Source organism: Acomys minous (assembly GCF_964271855.1).
Source record: "Acomys minous genome assembly, chromosome: 15".
NCBI classification, from domain to species: Eukaryota; Metazoa; Chordata; class Mammalia; order Rodentia; family Muridae; genus Acomys; species Acomys minous.
Genome location: NC_140497.1, coordinates 76,119,161 through 76,136,588, shown reverse-complemented (window position 1 = coordinate 76,136,588; position 17,428 = coordinate 76,119,161). Strand labels below are relative to the sequence as shown.

The 17,428-nt window shown below is 44.0% G+C and overlaps 1 protein-coding gene across 2 annotated transcripts in view; it reads right to left on the bottom strand.

Annotated features, from left to right (window-relative positions):
* Positions 1 to 450: 450 nt before the first annotated feature.
* The window catches only part of ANXA3 (annexin A3), a 48,058-nt gene continuing 31,080 nt past the window's right edge, over positions 451 to 17,428 (bottom strand). For both annotated transcript variants that reach the window (XM_084760075.1, XM_084760076.1), the window contains exons 7-13: positions 16,883 to 16,962; positions 13,525 to 13,581; positions 13,102 to 13,195; positions 11,440 to 11,535; positions 9,993 to 10,051; positions 7,904 to 8,026; positions 451 to 659 (exon numbers count right to left, since the gene is read on the bottom strand). In XM_084760075.1, the coding sequence (XP_084616201.1) occupies positions 600 to 659; positions 7,904 to 8,026; positions 9,993 to 10,051; positions 11,440 to 11,535; positions 13,102 to 13,195; positions 13,525 to 13,581; positions 16,883 to 16,962 (569 nt within the window). In that variant the 3' untranslated portion in view covers positions 451 to 599. The remainder of the gene's footprint in view (positions 660 to 7,903; positions 8,027 to 9,992; positions 10,052 to 11,439; positions 11,536 to 13,101; positions 13,196 to 13,524; positions 13,582 to 16,882; positions 16,963 to 17,428) is intronic.

Genomic DNA, 17,428 nt, shown 5'->3' with positions numbered 1-17,428 from the left:
GAGCCCAAGCCTCAACCAGGCCATTAGTGGACTTGTTTACACCCCCCTGCACCTTCACAATGATGACCCCAAACCATTGCGCCTCCTGTGGGCACCCCCCAAGTGCTGGGATTGTAGGTGTGCACCACCGTGCCACTTCATTATTAGCTTCTTAGAGCGCAGAATAAAGTAGTCAACAGAAGCAGCAACAGCACTTACAACAAGTGTCTTTGGAAGTTATTAGTTGGCACGAGGCAGCATACAGTATCGGTAGCTACTGAAAACAAATACACAAATTATATTTAGCAAAGGCAACTGTTTTTAGTGTCCTGGTTTATGTTTAATGCTTTTGAACTACACAGATTCCAGCTTCCTAAGAAACGTAGAAGATGGATAGTAGGTCTTTAGTTGTAGGTTGGATCTCCCTTATAAACCTCTACACTACGAATGAGTTGCTCTATAACAGAGCAACTGTTCCATGGAACAGTGAGGGTGCCTCTCAGGCAGGCAGGTGGCTGTCTTGCATTTGCTTGCACTTTGGAACACTGGTATGAAAGCAGTAAGCAGAGCTGTTGAGGAGGTCCGCTGTCAGGGCAGGCAGCCTTTGGAAACCATCTTCTTCAATCGTCTTCTCCACAGATCTTCAAGAGCACGGCTCTGTAATCTCCAGAAGTATCTGACTGCAGGGGACAGGACCAACAGGGAATAAACACACCATAAATAATGAGGGGATTGGAGGTGACTCAGACCCCATAGAGCCATGGGAGTCACTTGGGCAGGAGACCTGTGAACCGCACCCTTCAATACGGCACACTGCAGGGTCTTCATTCGTTCACACTTGAGTACAGTTGTGCTCCAGCCTAGTGTGTTCTCTGCAGTGCACAACGTTTAAACCCTCATGCAGTAGTGTAACCAAATTTCAACGAGGGCTTTAAAGAGTACAAGATTTCAAAACTTACATGACATCACATATTAGCTGCTAAAAACAAAACAAAACAACAAAAACAACAACAACAACAACAACAAACAACCCTCTAAAACTGTAGCTTAGTAAGAATCAATGTTAACCGACACTCCTATTTGCAATTCAAACATTTATCACGGGGGAACTGCGGGTGTCACTCGGTGGTCTATAGCGTGCTGAACATGCATAAGACCCTGGATTGAATTTCCAGTATAAAAAGCTTGAAGGGAAAGTTTATCTTGTATTAACTATTGCATTGCAACTCTTGCAAACGTTCTACTCAGTAGAATATGAACTGTCCTAATCTCCTAATCCCAACGTAACAATTGCAGAGGCTAAAGAGAAGTGCCCTCAAATCAGAGAGCCTGGCCCCTGCCCCATTCCTGTTATATCACAGTTTCCTAAGAGATTCGAAAATTCTATCCTGCAGGGAAGCTCCTTATGTGGGAAGGTAAACAACTCAAAAAATACCTTCAGGAAGTCCCTTAAGCTGATCAGATTCATTAGGCTCCTTCTAACCGGAGGAAGCAACAAACACTTTTAGTTTAGTTTTTTTTTCCCAGCATGGCCTCACTTGTTATTCTTTCTGCTTTCTGAGTACAGATAATAGTGATCAGCCAACTTTCTGCTCCTCTACCAACCTCCCACTGCCTGTTGCCATGTCTCCCATGCCATGATGTGTAGCTGGTCTTTGCTGCTTTGTATATTCTTCTTTTTCCCACCCTTTGCCCCCACCCCGGTCTCACCCTCCATCACTAAGTAGAAGAGAAAGAATAGAGGGGAAATATAGATAGAGAGATCCCTGGATCTGATCTCTTTCCTTTTGTTTCTTCTTTGAGCATGGCTACTAACAAACCTCAACCTCCCTGAATGACCAGCAACCACCCACCCTGACTCTTGGGGCCCTGGCATTTATATACCCTGGGAAGAGTTCTCAGAATTCCGAATGCCACACAATCACAGAAATTATCTGCAGCTGGCAAAACAATGGCTATGCTAAAGCATGAGGAAAATCATAGGGTCTTTGGACAGTACAAAGCATACCTAGGATTAAAACAAACAAACAAATGAACATTCTTATATTTCCACATTTTTAAAAAAGAACCCAAAATTCCAGAATTGCCACTATATTTCTCCCCTTCTGTTTTAAGCCATCAATTGTGTTATGTGAGGTGGAAATTAGAAACAGAGACATTTTCAATGAAATAAGTGCTTTTCTGGTTAGTGGCCAGGGTTTTCAGGATCAGTTTTGATCACTTCCCGTGGAAATATAAGCAAGTCTGCACCTCCAACGCAAAACTTTTGCTGACTTCCATTCTGATGTTAACACATCCTTATAGTATTTAAGTTCACAGGTTTTTCCCCCCTATAACCCAGTGTCTTTTGGTTGCTGTTGTTTGTTCCTTTATTATTAACATACAGAAAATTTAAAGTTAGTAGAGCAATATTGATTCTAGCTCTTTTTTTCTTCTTCTTTGTTGTATGTTACTCTTTGATTAAAACAGCTTGTAATTTTTGCTGTGGGCCTGAGCCAGAGCCCCAATGCCATTTCCTGATGGTTAAAAAAAAAATTGTCTTGAATATCTCTTTTGGATCTGCATCCCTGAACCCAATGGCAGCCTCTGCTGCATCCCACACACACCCTGAGAAGCCTAGGTATTCTTTCTGTCTGAGATTTAGAAGAGCCATTACTCCTAAAAATAGCTTGTTGACATTTTTGGTACACAATACTGCATTTCTCAAAAATAACACACCGGACATTTTGGTATCTGAGCCTTTAGGTTTGGTCACAGTCTCATTGCAAATGACCGTATTTTTCACAATTGAAGCACCAAGCCTTTTTAAAATCAGAGACCTCTAGCTATAGCTTGACCTGTTATATTAACATGGTATCTGTTAGAAGCAGTATCGGCCGTATCCCCTGGATCAAAGGTGAACTCTTTATCTTTTAAGTTAATTAGTTAGTTAGAATGTTTATTTATTTATTTATTTGAGAGAGAGAAAGAGAGGGAGGGGGAGGGGAGAGACTCGTGTAGTTCCTGGTGGTCTGGAACTTGCTATGTAGATGAAACATGCCTCAAACTCACAGAGATCTGCTCACCTCTGCTCCTGAGTGCTGGGATTAAGTGCATGTGCCACCACGCCTGACTCCTGAAGTTACTTCACTCAGAGTATTGATAACAGCAACAGAAGGTACCTACCACACCGACTCTCACAATCTACCCACAGGAGCAACAGCTGCACTGACTCTTTCAGGTACTGACTCCCAGTACATCCCAAGCCCGACATGCAAGACCAGGAACTTCCTCACACTTTCCCAAAGAAGAGACCCTCTTCTCTCACCCTCTCGTGGGAAATGGAACTTCTTGCTACTTCCTGAGGTAGAACCCTGGGTGCCATCCTTGAACTTTCCCTCACTTCTCTTATCAAGTCCTAAGTACTTCTTGAGCCTCTGCTCTGTTTGTATGACTACCACCCTATTCATGTGTACTCCACTGTGGCTGTGTCACAGCCTCCCATCCCAGCGACAGCCCCTAACTCACCACTCCGTATCTCTCCGAGTCCCTGTTTAAGTCATTCTTCACAGTCACCAGAATCTTTAGCAATCAAGTTTATCTCTTGCATGACATTCTCACTGAATTCACAATCCTGATGCTAAAGACAGGACTATTTCAATGTGCCAGGGATTCCCTGCATGGCCTAGCCCCTCTACCCTGTTTCCATTGTTTCTTCTACCCCAGGATCTGTCCATTTGCAGTTCCTTCATAAGAATGGCCAACTAGCTCCATACAGACGCAACCATCCCCTTGCTATTCCTACTCAGTTTCCAGATCAGAACCATCATTTTCCCATAAGGGCCTTTCCTGTCAATCAAGTCCTCCCAGTAGATGATCTTTAAGCACCATGTCTCTCTCTTATTTAAGTAGTGATTTTTACCATATTTATAATTTCATGGGAACAAAACATTTTCTCCCTATCATTTCAGCCCTGAGTCTGGTACATAGCATTCATGAAGTAAATATTTGTGATTAGATGAAAACAGCACAGATTGCCCCCCAACTTTGGAACTCTGGGTGAACTCATTTCACTATGTTATGCCTGAGCAATCCCTAGGATCAATTTTTCTAATTAAGCAATTAAGGTTTCTTTTCCTCTGGACTCTTACCATGAGTCTCTTTCTAGGATGCATCCTAGGACCCCGTTGACCAGCACAGTTCCAGAGGAGGCACCCACTTCATGTTGTTGACCTGATAGGAAAACTCAAAACCTATTCCTCTAGGAAATATTCCTTTTCTAATCTCAACATAGCTTTTTTGTCAGTTTCTTTTTTTAAAGATTTATTTATTTTATTTATTGTATATCAGTGCTTTATCTGCCAAAGAAGGCATCAGATCACATTATAGAGGGTTGTGAGCCATCATGTGGTTGCTGGGAATTGAACTAAGGACCTCTGGAAGAACAGGTGGTGCTCTTAACCACTGAGCCATCTCTCCAGCCCCAGTTTCTATGTCTCCATCCTCCATACTGCACATTTAGGACACGGCTAGATTCCAGTTATTAGCTATGTTAATGCCTACCTTAAGCCTTCATATGAAGTCTATCCTATATGCTATGAGATCACTCAAGTAGTTACTATAGTGCCTTTATAGAGCACTTTTTACTACTGACTAGGGAAGACTAAGAAACATTCAGTCTCGTCTAAATTTCCATTAATATCTTTTTTAGACAGGACCTCAACTATGTAATATAGACTGTCCTTAAACTAGAGATCCTCCTGCCTCAGCGACTCCCAAAGCATGGGAGGCATGTGAGGCATGTGTCACTACCCCCGAATCATCTTGTCAGGAAAAGACGAGTTTGTTTGTTTGTTTTTAACCTATGTTCTTCCTTTCCTTCTCCTCCTCACCAATCACCAACCGCGAGAGGAGTGAACAAGGAGTTGAATGTCTGAATAACAGGAGACAGCAGAGGATGACAGAATCAAAGATCAGGATGGACATAACATGGGATTCTGGTTCCTGAGTTTCAGAAACAGCCATCTTTAAAAGATCCCACCGGTAAGTCAAAACACCGTGAGTGAGAATACCTGAGAATGTGTGTGGGAGGGAGAAGGCAAGGAGTCTATATCGTATCACATCACAATCTGGACTTTGCAGTGATGGAGTTTTCTTTTTATCAAACTACAAATAGCTTAAATGCTTCTTAATACAATAAGTCCCCATTACCCAGAGCACTGTGGGACGGAGAGCCACAGCTTAATCTAATTTTCTGGTTTGCTGAGGGTGAACCAAAAGCCCTCCTGGTGTGTCAACCTTGTTACTGACAATTGTTATAAAACGTATGGGTCTGCTTTTCTGCCTCGGCAAGTACAATGTGGCTAATGTTATTGAACCTCCCCATGATGACGGAAACTATTGTAATGTGCCAGGATCAATTCAAATAGAACCCACGCTAAGCTCTAGGCAGAGCCTGGTGATGCTCTTTCAGATCAGTTATGGTTTTGACTTACCTTTGCGTCTTTCTCCATCAAAGTTTAGCAGAAAACCAAGACTCGGGTTTTAAAAGCACAAAAGAATTTAGTGAGCAAATCTAGCTGGCTGGATAAAGTGAATACATTCATTCCTTTCTTTAAAAAAAAAAATCATTTATGGGTCCTGAGGCTGGAATACTCCCAAGGGGGTTAGAGATGCCCAGGCCAATGTCTGTGTCTGGTTAAGGATGTCTGTTGTGGCTAGAGATGCATTATGGGTAGAAGGAAAGGCTCCAACTACTCCATGTGGCACCAGAACATGGCCTAGCCTAGGCATTCCCAGTGGCCATGGCTAGGCATCTATTCCTTAGGGAACAGGGATTTAGAGTCCTAGCGACTGGAGGTGTAGTAGCCAAGAATCAGGATCTGTATACAATAATCCTGCAACTGGCCTGGGGTGTGTGCTGCCAGCTTGGGGCTCTCGGTGTTTCCTGCCGGGCTACTGGTTGCTGTCCTGTTGGTCCCAGCTCTCCTGGGCACTGCTTCTTAGCAGGTATCAGCCTGGGTCTCCAAAGCTGATTTTCCTAATAGCTTGTAGAGTATCTAAAGACTCAGAGGTAAATAAGCCAGGCAGCCCGTGAAGGCCTTGTGTAGCCAGCCCCAGACTCTACACTGGGTGACTGGGAGGGTTGGGTATTCTTACTCAGCGTCTGTGCCTAGATTGATTCAGGGCCCCAGATTAGTTCTCTCAATTATCAGACTTTTGTAAATCACCGGGGGGTGGGGAGGGGGTGGGGGGGGTGGGGCTAAAGTGAAATGAAACAAAGAAAAACAAAACAGAAAATCGACCCAACAGAATACTGTGAGAAAGGCCTGGGGCTGGTTCCTTAGCATTTATTAGCTAGCTGGTCTATTTCCATTTCCGCTATGACGTTGAACTCAAGGTTTTATGGTATAGAAGTTTCTTTTTCTGAACAATTTCATCAATTTTACCAGTCTCACTTCCTTAATAATTCTTAATTTATTACATATATATTTGTGTACACTGAGACTTGAGAACAGTGGCCATGGGTTCACTCTTTAAACAGAGAGAAAGGAATAGCAAACATTTAAGAAAAAAAATCTCATCCAGAATGACAGAAAAGTGGGAATTTTTTAAAACGGGAAACTATAAAGATTGATACATTCAATTACATATCACATACAAGTTCTGCTTGGGAAAAATGCCTTCAGCCGAGAAATGGGAAAATATTTATAATGAGATTTTAAAAAGATAATCTGCTTTATGTAATAAAAGGTCTTAGAAGTTAACAGAAAGCAACAGAAACCCAAAAGAAGAATGAGCCCAAAAACACAGAAAGAGACAGCTCAGCAAAAATAAATAAAAATGTCATTTAAGACGTGAAAATACATTCAGTTATAACCCTCACCTGCGGACTATAAAAATACCAAAGGGTCATTTATGAGTACAAAACAACCCTCTATTCTGAGGGTCTGATGAAAACAAGGAAATGGGAGCCAAGAAAAAAAAACATATTTTTATCTGTCTTAGCCATTTACCCATCTCCCCCAACACTTGTACCCCATGAAACGGAATATGTACATGGTAGGAACTGTAAACATCTGTTGATGAGATTGGAGTAACACTGGAATGACGTACAGCTACTGAACATGAGAGACCTTCCTCATACTGCAGTGAAAGGAATTGAACCTACAGAACCAGCCATCTTTTGTGTACAACAGAAGGCATATTATTATTATTATTATTATTATTATTATTATTATTATTATTATTACATTTATTATTGTTGGGGTAGGGGCCAAACTTACAGCCTTGCACATGCTATAAGTGTTTAATACTGATATACATGCCTAGTTCACTAAAGGAAAATTTAAAATATGTACTTCTCTTTCCTTACTTTGCCATAAATGCTGCAATAATTTTTTGTAAAAGCACAGCAATATAAAAAAAGACAACCAATTTACACACATATTTTTCAAGAGAAAATTTATGGCCAATAAGCTTTAAAAAGATGACTCACTGTTATATTCTTAGTATTTAAGAGATGGAACACAATCACCATTTTTAACAAATTTTTTTTTTTAGATTTCTTTCTTTCTAATTTTATGTGTAGTGGGTGTTTTGCCTACATAAGTTTGTGCACCATGTGCATGAATTGCCCACAGAGGCCAGAAAAGGTGTCAGATCCTCTGGAACTGGAGTTGCTGATGGTTGAGAGCTGCCGTGTGGGTGCTGGGAACCAAACCCCAGTCCTCTGCAAGAGCACCCAAGTGCTCTTAAGCACCGAGCCATCTTGTTAGTTCTCAGTTCCCACTTGAATGTTTTGGTGTAACTATTTTAAACTCAGAAAGCACAATAACAAGAAGAGAGACATCTAAGTCAGACCTATCTCTGTTTTAAGGACCACGAAAGAGATTGCCAACAGAGAAAGGGACGCTATGCCTTGCTGTTTCTGGGGGAGACTTACTTGAATTGCTGAGTATAGGGAGTAGCCATAATTCTTCTTGAACTCATGTTGGATGTCCAAAAGGTCAATCTCGGATCTGGAAACCATTATTCTGTTCAGGGTGAATTCATCAGTCCCAGCACCCTGGGAAGAAAGGGCCATGAAATCCTCAGAAGTCAGTCAACGACATGCAGATATTCAGTTATAAATGTCAGATTACAGTGCACAAAACATTCAGCCACCGCAGCTCCTCTTCATTCCTTCAGAACCAAACTCCACCATTCATTTACATTGTCAATGAACATTGACAAATGATGCGTCTGGAAATCCTGGACCTTGCTAGCCGCGACATAAAAGCGGAACTGCATTCCAAAAGCTGAACTGTTGCACCATTCTAAACTAAGAATGCTGAGGCTAGGTCTTATCCGCGGTTGTTTTCAAAGACGGCCCATCGTGCAATATCAAGTGCAGGTTTCAGGGGAGAAGCAGGGGAGTAAGAGGAGAGCCCCTCTGAGCCCCAGCCAGGTGCCACGTAGCGATAACACAAAGAGATGGCCATGGTGTCACCTGGAGTGATGGCCGCAGCTAAAGAACATGGCAACTATGTGAGATGTTTGCGGGTGGCTGGTCAAAATTACCACGTACCGTTGGAATAACGGGGAAAGAGAGTGAAGTGTTTCAAGGTAGCTCTCAGGTGAATAATGACTTTATTAATGTATCCAACAAATGCCAGTCGGACATCTACTATGTACCCGGGCACTCTACTCTGGCAGTGAATAGATTTAGTCTTCCTGATGTTTAGTTTCTATTAGACAGAGATAGCAAACTATCTAATAATTTTAATAAATAGTAGAAGAATGAGGGAAGACACAGGGAAATAGAATACAGGATAATGGAAAGAGTGTCAGTAGAGGGAGGGCTTTGCAGGGAACTACAGAGTTGGCTAGGCCTAGCTGTCTTGCGAGGCATGCATCATAGGTTTTTCAGGGTAGACTCCATGACTCCTGGGGCACTGTGTGACTTCCACTTCCCGAGAAACAGATGCACTTGTGCAGGTAGAGAAGCCTTCAGGCTGCTTTGTGTTTCTCTGTATGTTCCCTTAGAAGTCAAACCAGCATGAAAGCTTGACAGGACAATTGGTCTCAGGTATTGATCTTGTATACCCTGTGCAGCTGGCAAACTTCATTGTATCCTGACACCTGCAATTGTATTGATTCTGGCAACTGTCAATATATTGTTTCTGATAAGGGTATAATAAGCCTGATTGCTCTCAATAAAACCTCCACAGCCTCAGTGTTGTTGGGGATCTTCCAACTGGCCTGATTCAATTCCTCGCGGCCACATCAGTTGACCTTGGCCCAGGAAGTAATCATGGGCACTTACAGGCCTATGTCAACAGGAGACATTTGAGCTGAGCCCTGAAGAGATGAGAAAAAGCCAGCCACAACTCAAGTGGAGGAACACTACAGATAAGAGAGACGAACACAGAGATGCCAATGTGGGAAGAGCATTGGTAACCAGGAATGGCAGGAAGCTGGAGGTGGCTGAAGCGGAAGTAACAAGGCTTTGGAGGCGGAGTTCAATTTCCAGAGCTGAATAAGGCCAGTTCTGATTAGGTCCACCCTATGAGATGGCTGAACACAGGAGCCAGGATTGGCGGTGGCGTGGGTGAGATGTTCAGTCGAACATTACCTTTACAGCCACAGGAAATGCCCACTAAAGAACCGAGGAAGCATTTCCTCGCATAGGGACTGAAGACATGAATAGAGCATGCGTCATCAGTATCCTGCACAGAGCATGCGCCGTCTGCATCCTGCGCAGGTTGCAGACTCAGCTGGGTTCAGGCATTTCAGGGGCTGTGTGAAGTCTGGCATTCCACAAGTCCTACTTCCTACACGTGAGGGAAATGAGTGAACCAATACGTTACCAGCTTCTTCTACCCTGGCTGGCACAGTTATTATACTTCGAGGCAAATTAGTAGAAAATTTAGCTTCAGAAAGAGACTGACTGAAGTGGAAAAAGAATATGACATCTCATCAATATTAAACAGTATTTTCCTTCTCTTTGAGGGACGCTCTCTATGAGTACAATATGAAAGGTCCAGACCAACCTTCAAAGCGCGGTGAAGTCTTTCTGCCAAAAAGGCCGGGGTATTCCTCGCGCAGTGAACTGTTTATTGTTTGATTTATTTTTTTTTTAAAAAAAAGCAAAGTAATAGTTAGTTTCATTTAATAGAAACCGAGTCAATATCACTCCTGACTTTTACTTACAATGAGAAAAAAGCTGCTAATCCTAGATTTCAAAGGCTTGTGTTGTCAGATTTGCACAAAACTTCAGAACAGTAATTATCTTCAGCCAAGGAGAAAATAAAATTATGTGCCGAAGACACACCCACGTTTCTGACTCATCTACATGCTGACACCTCATCTTCTTCTGATAATTCCCTGAGTTTAACCCCCAGTCAGCTCTAATGCCTCTGCCTACCAATTAATAGCTTTGGCTACAAATAACTCGTTCCATTAAAAAAGGGCACCGAACATCAGCTTAAGACCAAATCTCCACCCTCCCAGGTGGATTTCCCTTTAAAATGACTGTCTCAGGATAGGCTAGTGAGATTGGCTGAGTCACCAGGAGGGATGGACCTGCTTTGAAGGACTGTCAAAGTGCAGATGAGCTGATGTTTGTGAAAAGTCGAGCATAGCGCCCAGCACACAGAAGTGCTTAAAAATAAAAGTTAAGGCACCATAACTAGGAGTCACTCTTCAGAGGTGAGGAATTAGGGTTTGGGAGATGATTCTCAAGGTCCAGGAAGAGGAAGTTACCCATGGGGATCAGCTACGGTGATCTTACTGTAAGTGCTATGAATTATTATAATGGATGTTAGAAATGACTTCCCAGTGGCGACAAGATGAACATTCAGAGTCTGGGCAATCCCCAGGGGAACTGTGTAGTCAGCTCTACAGTGTCTCTAACTAGAAGTAGCCTAGATTCCCGCCCCCCTATTTTTGAGTAGTGCCTGGTGCTTCGATCTCACCTTGCTCTTGAGGTGTTCTCCCGGTGTCTGAGAAGACCAACCGTGAGACCTCATTGCCTGTGTAACAGCATCACTGACCGCTCGTTAATTTACATGTCTACATGGGAATGGGGTTAGCCTGAATCCCACCCAATCATCCAACCAAAGAGAAAGAGATCTACAGCTCTGACCTTGGATTCAATCTGGGAGGCCACCGGTAGGTTGCAGAGGTAACCAAATACAGTGGAGTACCAAATCGATTAATTTCAACCTGGCTCAATAAAAATGCCAGTAGAGTGTGATATTTCATGTCTCAAAGAGGGTATAATCTAACCATGATGACAAGCCAAATACAAATTAAAAAGCAGATAACTTCCCCAGGAATTATTTAACATTATTTGTTGAGACAACTGTTTGTACCATGGACTGCTGGGGTCTTTAGAAGCACCCCGATGGACCAGTCAGGATTCTTCTAATTAGATCACTTTGACATGGACTTCAGAGAAGTACAAATAGTTCCATTGATTAATACTCAAGGACTTACCTATGGCCAGCAGCAGGTCCTCAAAATGCCCAGATAATTCTCCTTTAATGCTGTCCTCAATGTCCTTCTGGCTAATATTTCTGTACTCATCAAATGCTAAAAAAAAAAAAAAAAAAAAAAAAAAAAAAAAAAAAAGCACCGTAAAAACATTTAAAGCATCCTAGAGGGCCACGCTTGAATACATTTCACATTTTAAAATGTCCGATGTAGCAGGTCAATGAGCAAGCGCAGAACCTCAGCCATCAAAAGTTGAACACAATGAAGACTGAACTCCTTAGACCATTTCTTCTGTTTTTCCCTTCTCCCCTCCCAGCTCAAAGCAGTTTAAAAGAGCTTGAAATGTTCTGTGACAAATAACTTATCTATTTTAGAATTATGGCAGTGCTAGGAAATAAGGTGTCGCACACACAATGTTAACTGGGAAGACTTCTTAAGACATTTTTAATATGAATTTTCTGGCGTGTGTGTGTGTGTGTGCGCGCGCGCGCGCCTACAAAGGGGTCAGAGGACAATTTACTGAGTTTTCTCTTTCCACCCCTGGATTTCAAGGACCAAACTCAGGTGGTCAGGCTTGGTGGCAAGTGCCTTCGCCTGAGGAACCACTTCACCAGCCCTATCTAGGAGGGTTTGTATTTTCCTGTGCAGGGGGAATCATTCTCTAAGGCAGGATGGTCCTCTTCATACCCACCAGGAGGCATCCAAATATCTTGATCAGTATTTGACTTAAGTAAAACCTATGTCATCAGGTGTACAAGAAGATTTCATAAGCCAAGTACATTTTTCGGCAAGGTTTTTGTTGCTGTTTCCCACCCCCCCACACCCCCTATTTTGAGATGGGAGTCTCCTATTTGATGCCCTAGGTAGCCCGGGACTTGGAGATATCTCTTGCCTTTGTTAGGATTAAAAGCATGGGCCACCACACCTGTCCAGCCGACGCATTTGGAAAGCAAGAAAATTTGCAAAGACATACAGGGGTCAGCCTACCTCTGTTTTCAAACAAAGACCTCAGTAAACCCACCATCACAGGGCACAATCGTGGCACCAAAATCACTGTCCAAGTTAAAGCAGTGCAATTTCTGAACTAAAAGTCACAGCAAGGCCTTTCTGTTTCCTTAGCTCAGAGTGAGCTTAGCCCTGCACTGCAGCGGCTTTCTAAACTGGCACCTGGCAGCCACTGTCAGAATATGGTCACTCTAAATGGGGCTCTGGGTGTGTCTGGAAAAGCTCACTCGGGAGCCACATGAGGGAGAGACTGCGTGGGCCTCAGTCACTGGTCTGAGAAGAGCAGCAGGATTGTCCCCCACTCCCATTTCCTTTCCCATCAGAAGAAAAGCCATTGTTCATCACCATTAATCAATGAAAGTCCCTGTCAGTGTGTGGTTATTCTAGAAGGTGGCAAACCAAGAGAGGTATAGTAGAAGCCTGAAGTCTGGCAACCATCTCCTGCTCGCTGCAGGATTGCCCAACCGTCTACCCCACCCCCACCTATTGCCACTCACAGGGCAGAAGGCCTACTCAGTCTTCAGGACCAGACGAAAAAGAGCGTCACGACTGCCCTGAGGTAAAACGACACCTCTCCGATTGGTTTCCTAAGGTGCTTCTACAATAAACTGCAAAGACATTTTGCAAAACAACCCAGAGCCAGAATGACCGAGTCCATACTTAGTTTCAGCTGAGGGAAGCTGCGCAGGCACAGGATCTCAGTGAACTTGTCTTCATCTGTGCCCCATTTGTTCTCGCCGGCATCATAGAGGACCTGTTGACAAATGGAAGAAGCCCCATGTGTCATCATCCATCACCGAGGCAATTCTTTCTCTACTCGAGGGAACAGGATAGAAGGATGGGAGTTTTACTTGATCTTAGCGGCCAATAAAATCATCTGTCACCTACACCTTTCCCTCGTAGAAGACTTCAAACCTGAAGGTCAAATGTAGGACCTGGCGGTTGCAATGGTGGATAATCAACACCACAATGGGAGGCAGAGGCTGGGGCTGGGTGACACTGGTCTCCAGGGACAAGGCAGGAGAGGACAGGCTTTCAGGTCGGGGTGGGGATAAAAGAGCTGTTCTTCTGGCTGTTACTGACCTTGGCGTCTTTTTTGGCCAGATGTTCATCCACTTTTAGACTTTCATCTCTTCTCCCCTAAACCAACAGAGATGATAAAAACAATGTCAATCCTCTAAGGACGCAGTGCTCCACCCAGCGGTTCCTCTTGGTAGATTTTTCCACGCACTCGCCGTAACAGAGGAAAATCATGCACTCTTTCCTCTAGGTTTGTCTCAGCCATTGGGTAGTCAATGTAGCAGGGCACACTAACCAGGTCCTCAGAAAATATTTATAAAACATATCTGATAAGAGATAAATGATCAAAAAATATAAAGAACCTCTGAGGCTCAGTAAGAAGATGACAAACAACCCAATTAAAGAGAATAAATAATCCAAGGAGACATCTCACCAAAGAAGATGTATAGATAGCAAGGAAGCATATGGAAAGATGTTTTCATCATGTCCCTGTAAATTATGATTAAACTCAAAAACCATTGGCAACACCAAAAACTGGGAAAGACCAGAAACAATAGCAATTCTACAGACATTGCTAGTGGGGATGTGAAATGGTGCGAGCACTTTCAGGGACCATGCAGCAGTTTCTTACATTGCTGGGTATAGTCTTACAGTATGACCCTCAACATTTATCTAAGCAAGATGGACACATGCCCATACAATACTTGCCCATAAATATCTAACTGATGTTTTATTTATAATCGACAAAACTTGATGGCAACCAAGACGCCCTTCAACTGATAAACAGTTTACTCAACACAATATTATTCAGTAAAAATAGACACAAGCTGGCCAGTTAAGTGTGTGTGTGTGTGTGTGTGTGTGTGTGTGTGTGTGTGTGTGTGTACGAAGAAACCTTCCAGGCATATGCAATAGTCACTATGTTGGTAAAGTGACATGTGCCTTTTGAGACCACTGAGGAGTTGTCTCTGGATGCAGGGCGGCCCCTCCAAGTTCAGTTCTAGCATGTTTATGTCAAGTGTCCTCCGGATGTCCCTGTCCTGGGTCAGACTGGTCCCCTGACTCTGTATGTGGACAGGGAAAAACAGCAAGCAGCTGAGGGTGCTAAAACATCTTGTCCTGGAGAACAGCTAAGAAGTAAACATTCTCCGAGGGCAACTATCACTTATCCCATAATATTCCAATGCCTACAGTGAGAAAGAGAAGGCGAAGCTCACTGTACAGAGAACATTCTGCCGTGCCAGGAACTTTTTCTGGCGTGACTGAGCAGGGCATCCCTGTCATTTGTGCTGGTGCTGTGATGATGCTCTCTTTCTGTGCCAACTCACCAATCGTTCTTTGACCTGGAAAGCCACACCAACACTAAGACCCGCCCAGGATCCTCATTCCAGAGCTCTGGTTGGCTGTCCCAACTGACTATCCCCATTTGCTGGGTCTTTGTTTGATGTTACCTTCTGTTATTCTCCCAATCGGGACACTCCAGTGAGTATCTGCTGCGTGAGTGCCCAATTTGAGGATTTTTTTTTCTATCCTTCTGCTGCTACTTTTGATTATTCTTTTACTTTGGCTTGCTGTATCCTTAAGAAACTCAATCATTCAAAAAACCTAAAGCACAGCTACCATAGGTCAGTCTCCAAACCACACAGAACAGCGGACGGCCGAGCGTTGGAAGCTGGTCTGAAAAGGGGGGTGGGGGCGGGGTTGACTTCAACTACCGAACACTTTACAAGAGGCAAATGAGAAGCAGAAAAAAATAGAGGTGGCTTCGTGGGAAGGAAAAAAGGGCGATACGAATAGGCAGAAGACAGGCTTCCTGGAGCAGTGGAACTATTCTTCATGGAAAATTGTGACGATAGGCGCGTTCATGTATTTGTTAAAATCCATAGAACGTTTGAGTAAACCCTAATGTACTGATTCCTTTCCCGGCAGCCAGCGCCCCACTTAATCTCTTCTAATCTTCACAACACCTCAAGGGGTTAATAGCTGTCTAAAGTATGGTTCCCAGGTATGACCAGGAATTCCTGAAAGCTTAAAGTAACTTGTTCAGGTACACAAAGCCATTCAGCAGCAGGCGGGCCCAACTGCTTGCTCCGAAACCAGCCTTGGAGCGCCAATCTTCCTGCTTTCTTGTGGATGCGCACCGGGACGCGCACCGCTGAGGCCATGCCTGCCGCTGCCGCTTTGTAGATTCCACCTTCCTGAGGTTTTAGGAAGTTAAAGCACTTGAAGCTATAATGGGGATAAATTATTTCCAAGCAGCATAGTGCCTCGTTTTGGCAAGCGCTGCTTCAGGCGTCATGCTGAGCCACTTGGGATTTTCTCACACATCAGGAGCTGTGTAAATCAGCCGCCTCGGTGATGGGGGGGGGGGGGGATGAGGGGGCGGGGCTTTAATCATATCCTCTCTATACAAGCCTGTGACTATGTCTCATCCTTGACTTTGCCATCTTGTTTTCTAGGTGTATGGGTACTTAAGGTGCATGTGTGTTTGTGCACAGGGCATGTCTGGTGCATACACACACATGCCTGAAGAGAGAACAGGATCCCCTGGGACTAGAGTTACAGGTGATTGTGAGCCAACCCGTGAGTGTGAGACTCCTTCTAACCCCAGTCCTCTGAAGAACAGCCAGCAGTACTCTTAACTGCTGACCCATTTCTCTAGCCCTGACTTTAGCATCTTTAAAAAATGCAAATTATCTAATGCTATTAGTAGTGTATGTGTGTGTGTGGGAGCACCACAGTGCAAGTGTGGAGGTCAAAGGTTGACTTTAGGGCGGTGAGTCTCTCTAGCCACTTTTCTGTGGGTTCCCGGGATTGGACCCTGGGTGCCAGAGTTGTTGCAAGGCACCTTTACCTACTGCAGCACTGTGACTGGCCTCCTGAATTTTTTAATAAAATCATAAACCTTCCAGGCAACGCAAGCAGTGGCCTCATTTGCTCACGTAATGTCTTTTCCAAGGAAAGAGGGACAAGGGCCTGAAACAGATACATTTCCCCTGGATTTACTACCCAGCTCTAAGGCGAATCCTTTTATGTCTTCTTCTCACTTAATTTTTAACAAAATAAGTTTTCTTTGAAACCCAGAAGAACTCTGTGTCCTAAACATGCAAACATGCCCCCAAACGAGCAATTCTGAGCTTATGTGGGTGGCATATCAGAGCAGCACACCGTGACTCTCAGTGGAGACAGACACTTGTAATCCACAGACTGATCTGAGCCAAACCAAGTCTTTTTGTTGTGGTTACATCACTATGTAAGGCAAATGCAACGACAACGAATTGTTTCACAGAAAAATGAAAACCTCACTGTCTTAGGTTTTGCTAAGTCCCTGGAAAATGATTTCTGAGCATGAGGCTTATTGGGGCAGGGCGGGGGGGGGGGGGCACAAAGGGGAGGGAAATAATAAGAAATAAAACCTTACGTCTGCCAAAGTCAGCAGGGCTTTCCGGAAGTCTCCCGACGTTTCGGAGCTGATGTCATCGCCGAGACTCTTCTTATATGCTGAAACCAGATAAGGTGAGACTGAGTGCTGAGGAGATGAAGCCTAGGACTACAGAGCTCAGGGCGCTGCTCTCCTCTGCACTGACTTCCTGGGGCTCTGCCAGTGCGGGGTGGAGGCAAACGAGAGGAAGAGCTGCGGTTCTGGGTCAGATTCTGGCTCAGACTGTGCTTTGTTTTATCTGACAGTGGCTCCAAAGAAGAGCCAGGGCGGGAGTCTGTTAGTTGGCCTTCAGGCTTATTCTTCCTTCACAACCATGAGCAGAGGTCATTCAGGTAGCCTGAAGCCGGGCTCCCAGCGCCCTTTCTGCTAGGTGCAGCCCAGTCACTTGGTTCTCCATCACACTTAGGCACGGATGATGTTGCTGGAAAATCTACCCAGAGGGACGAGCTGTAGCCAGCATTGTCCTTTACTTCTTTGATTCTGCCTCTATGTGGGTTGAGACCCAAGTCTTAGGCAGCTGTCCAT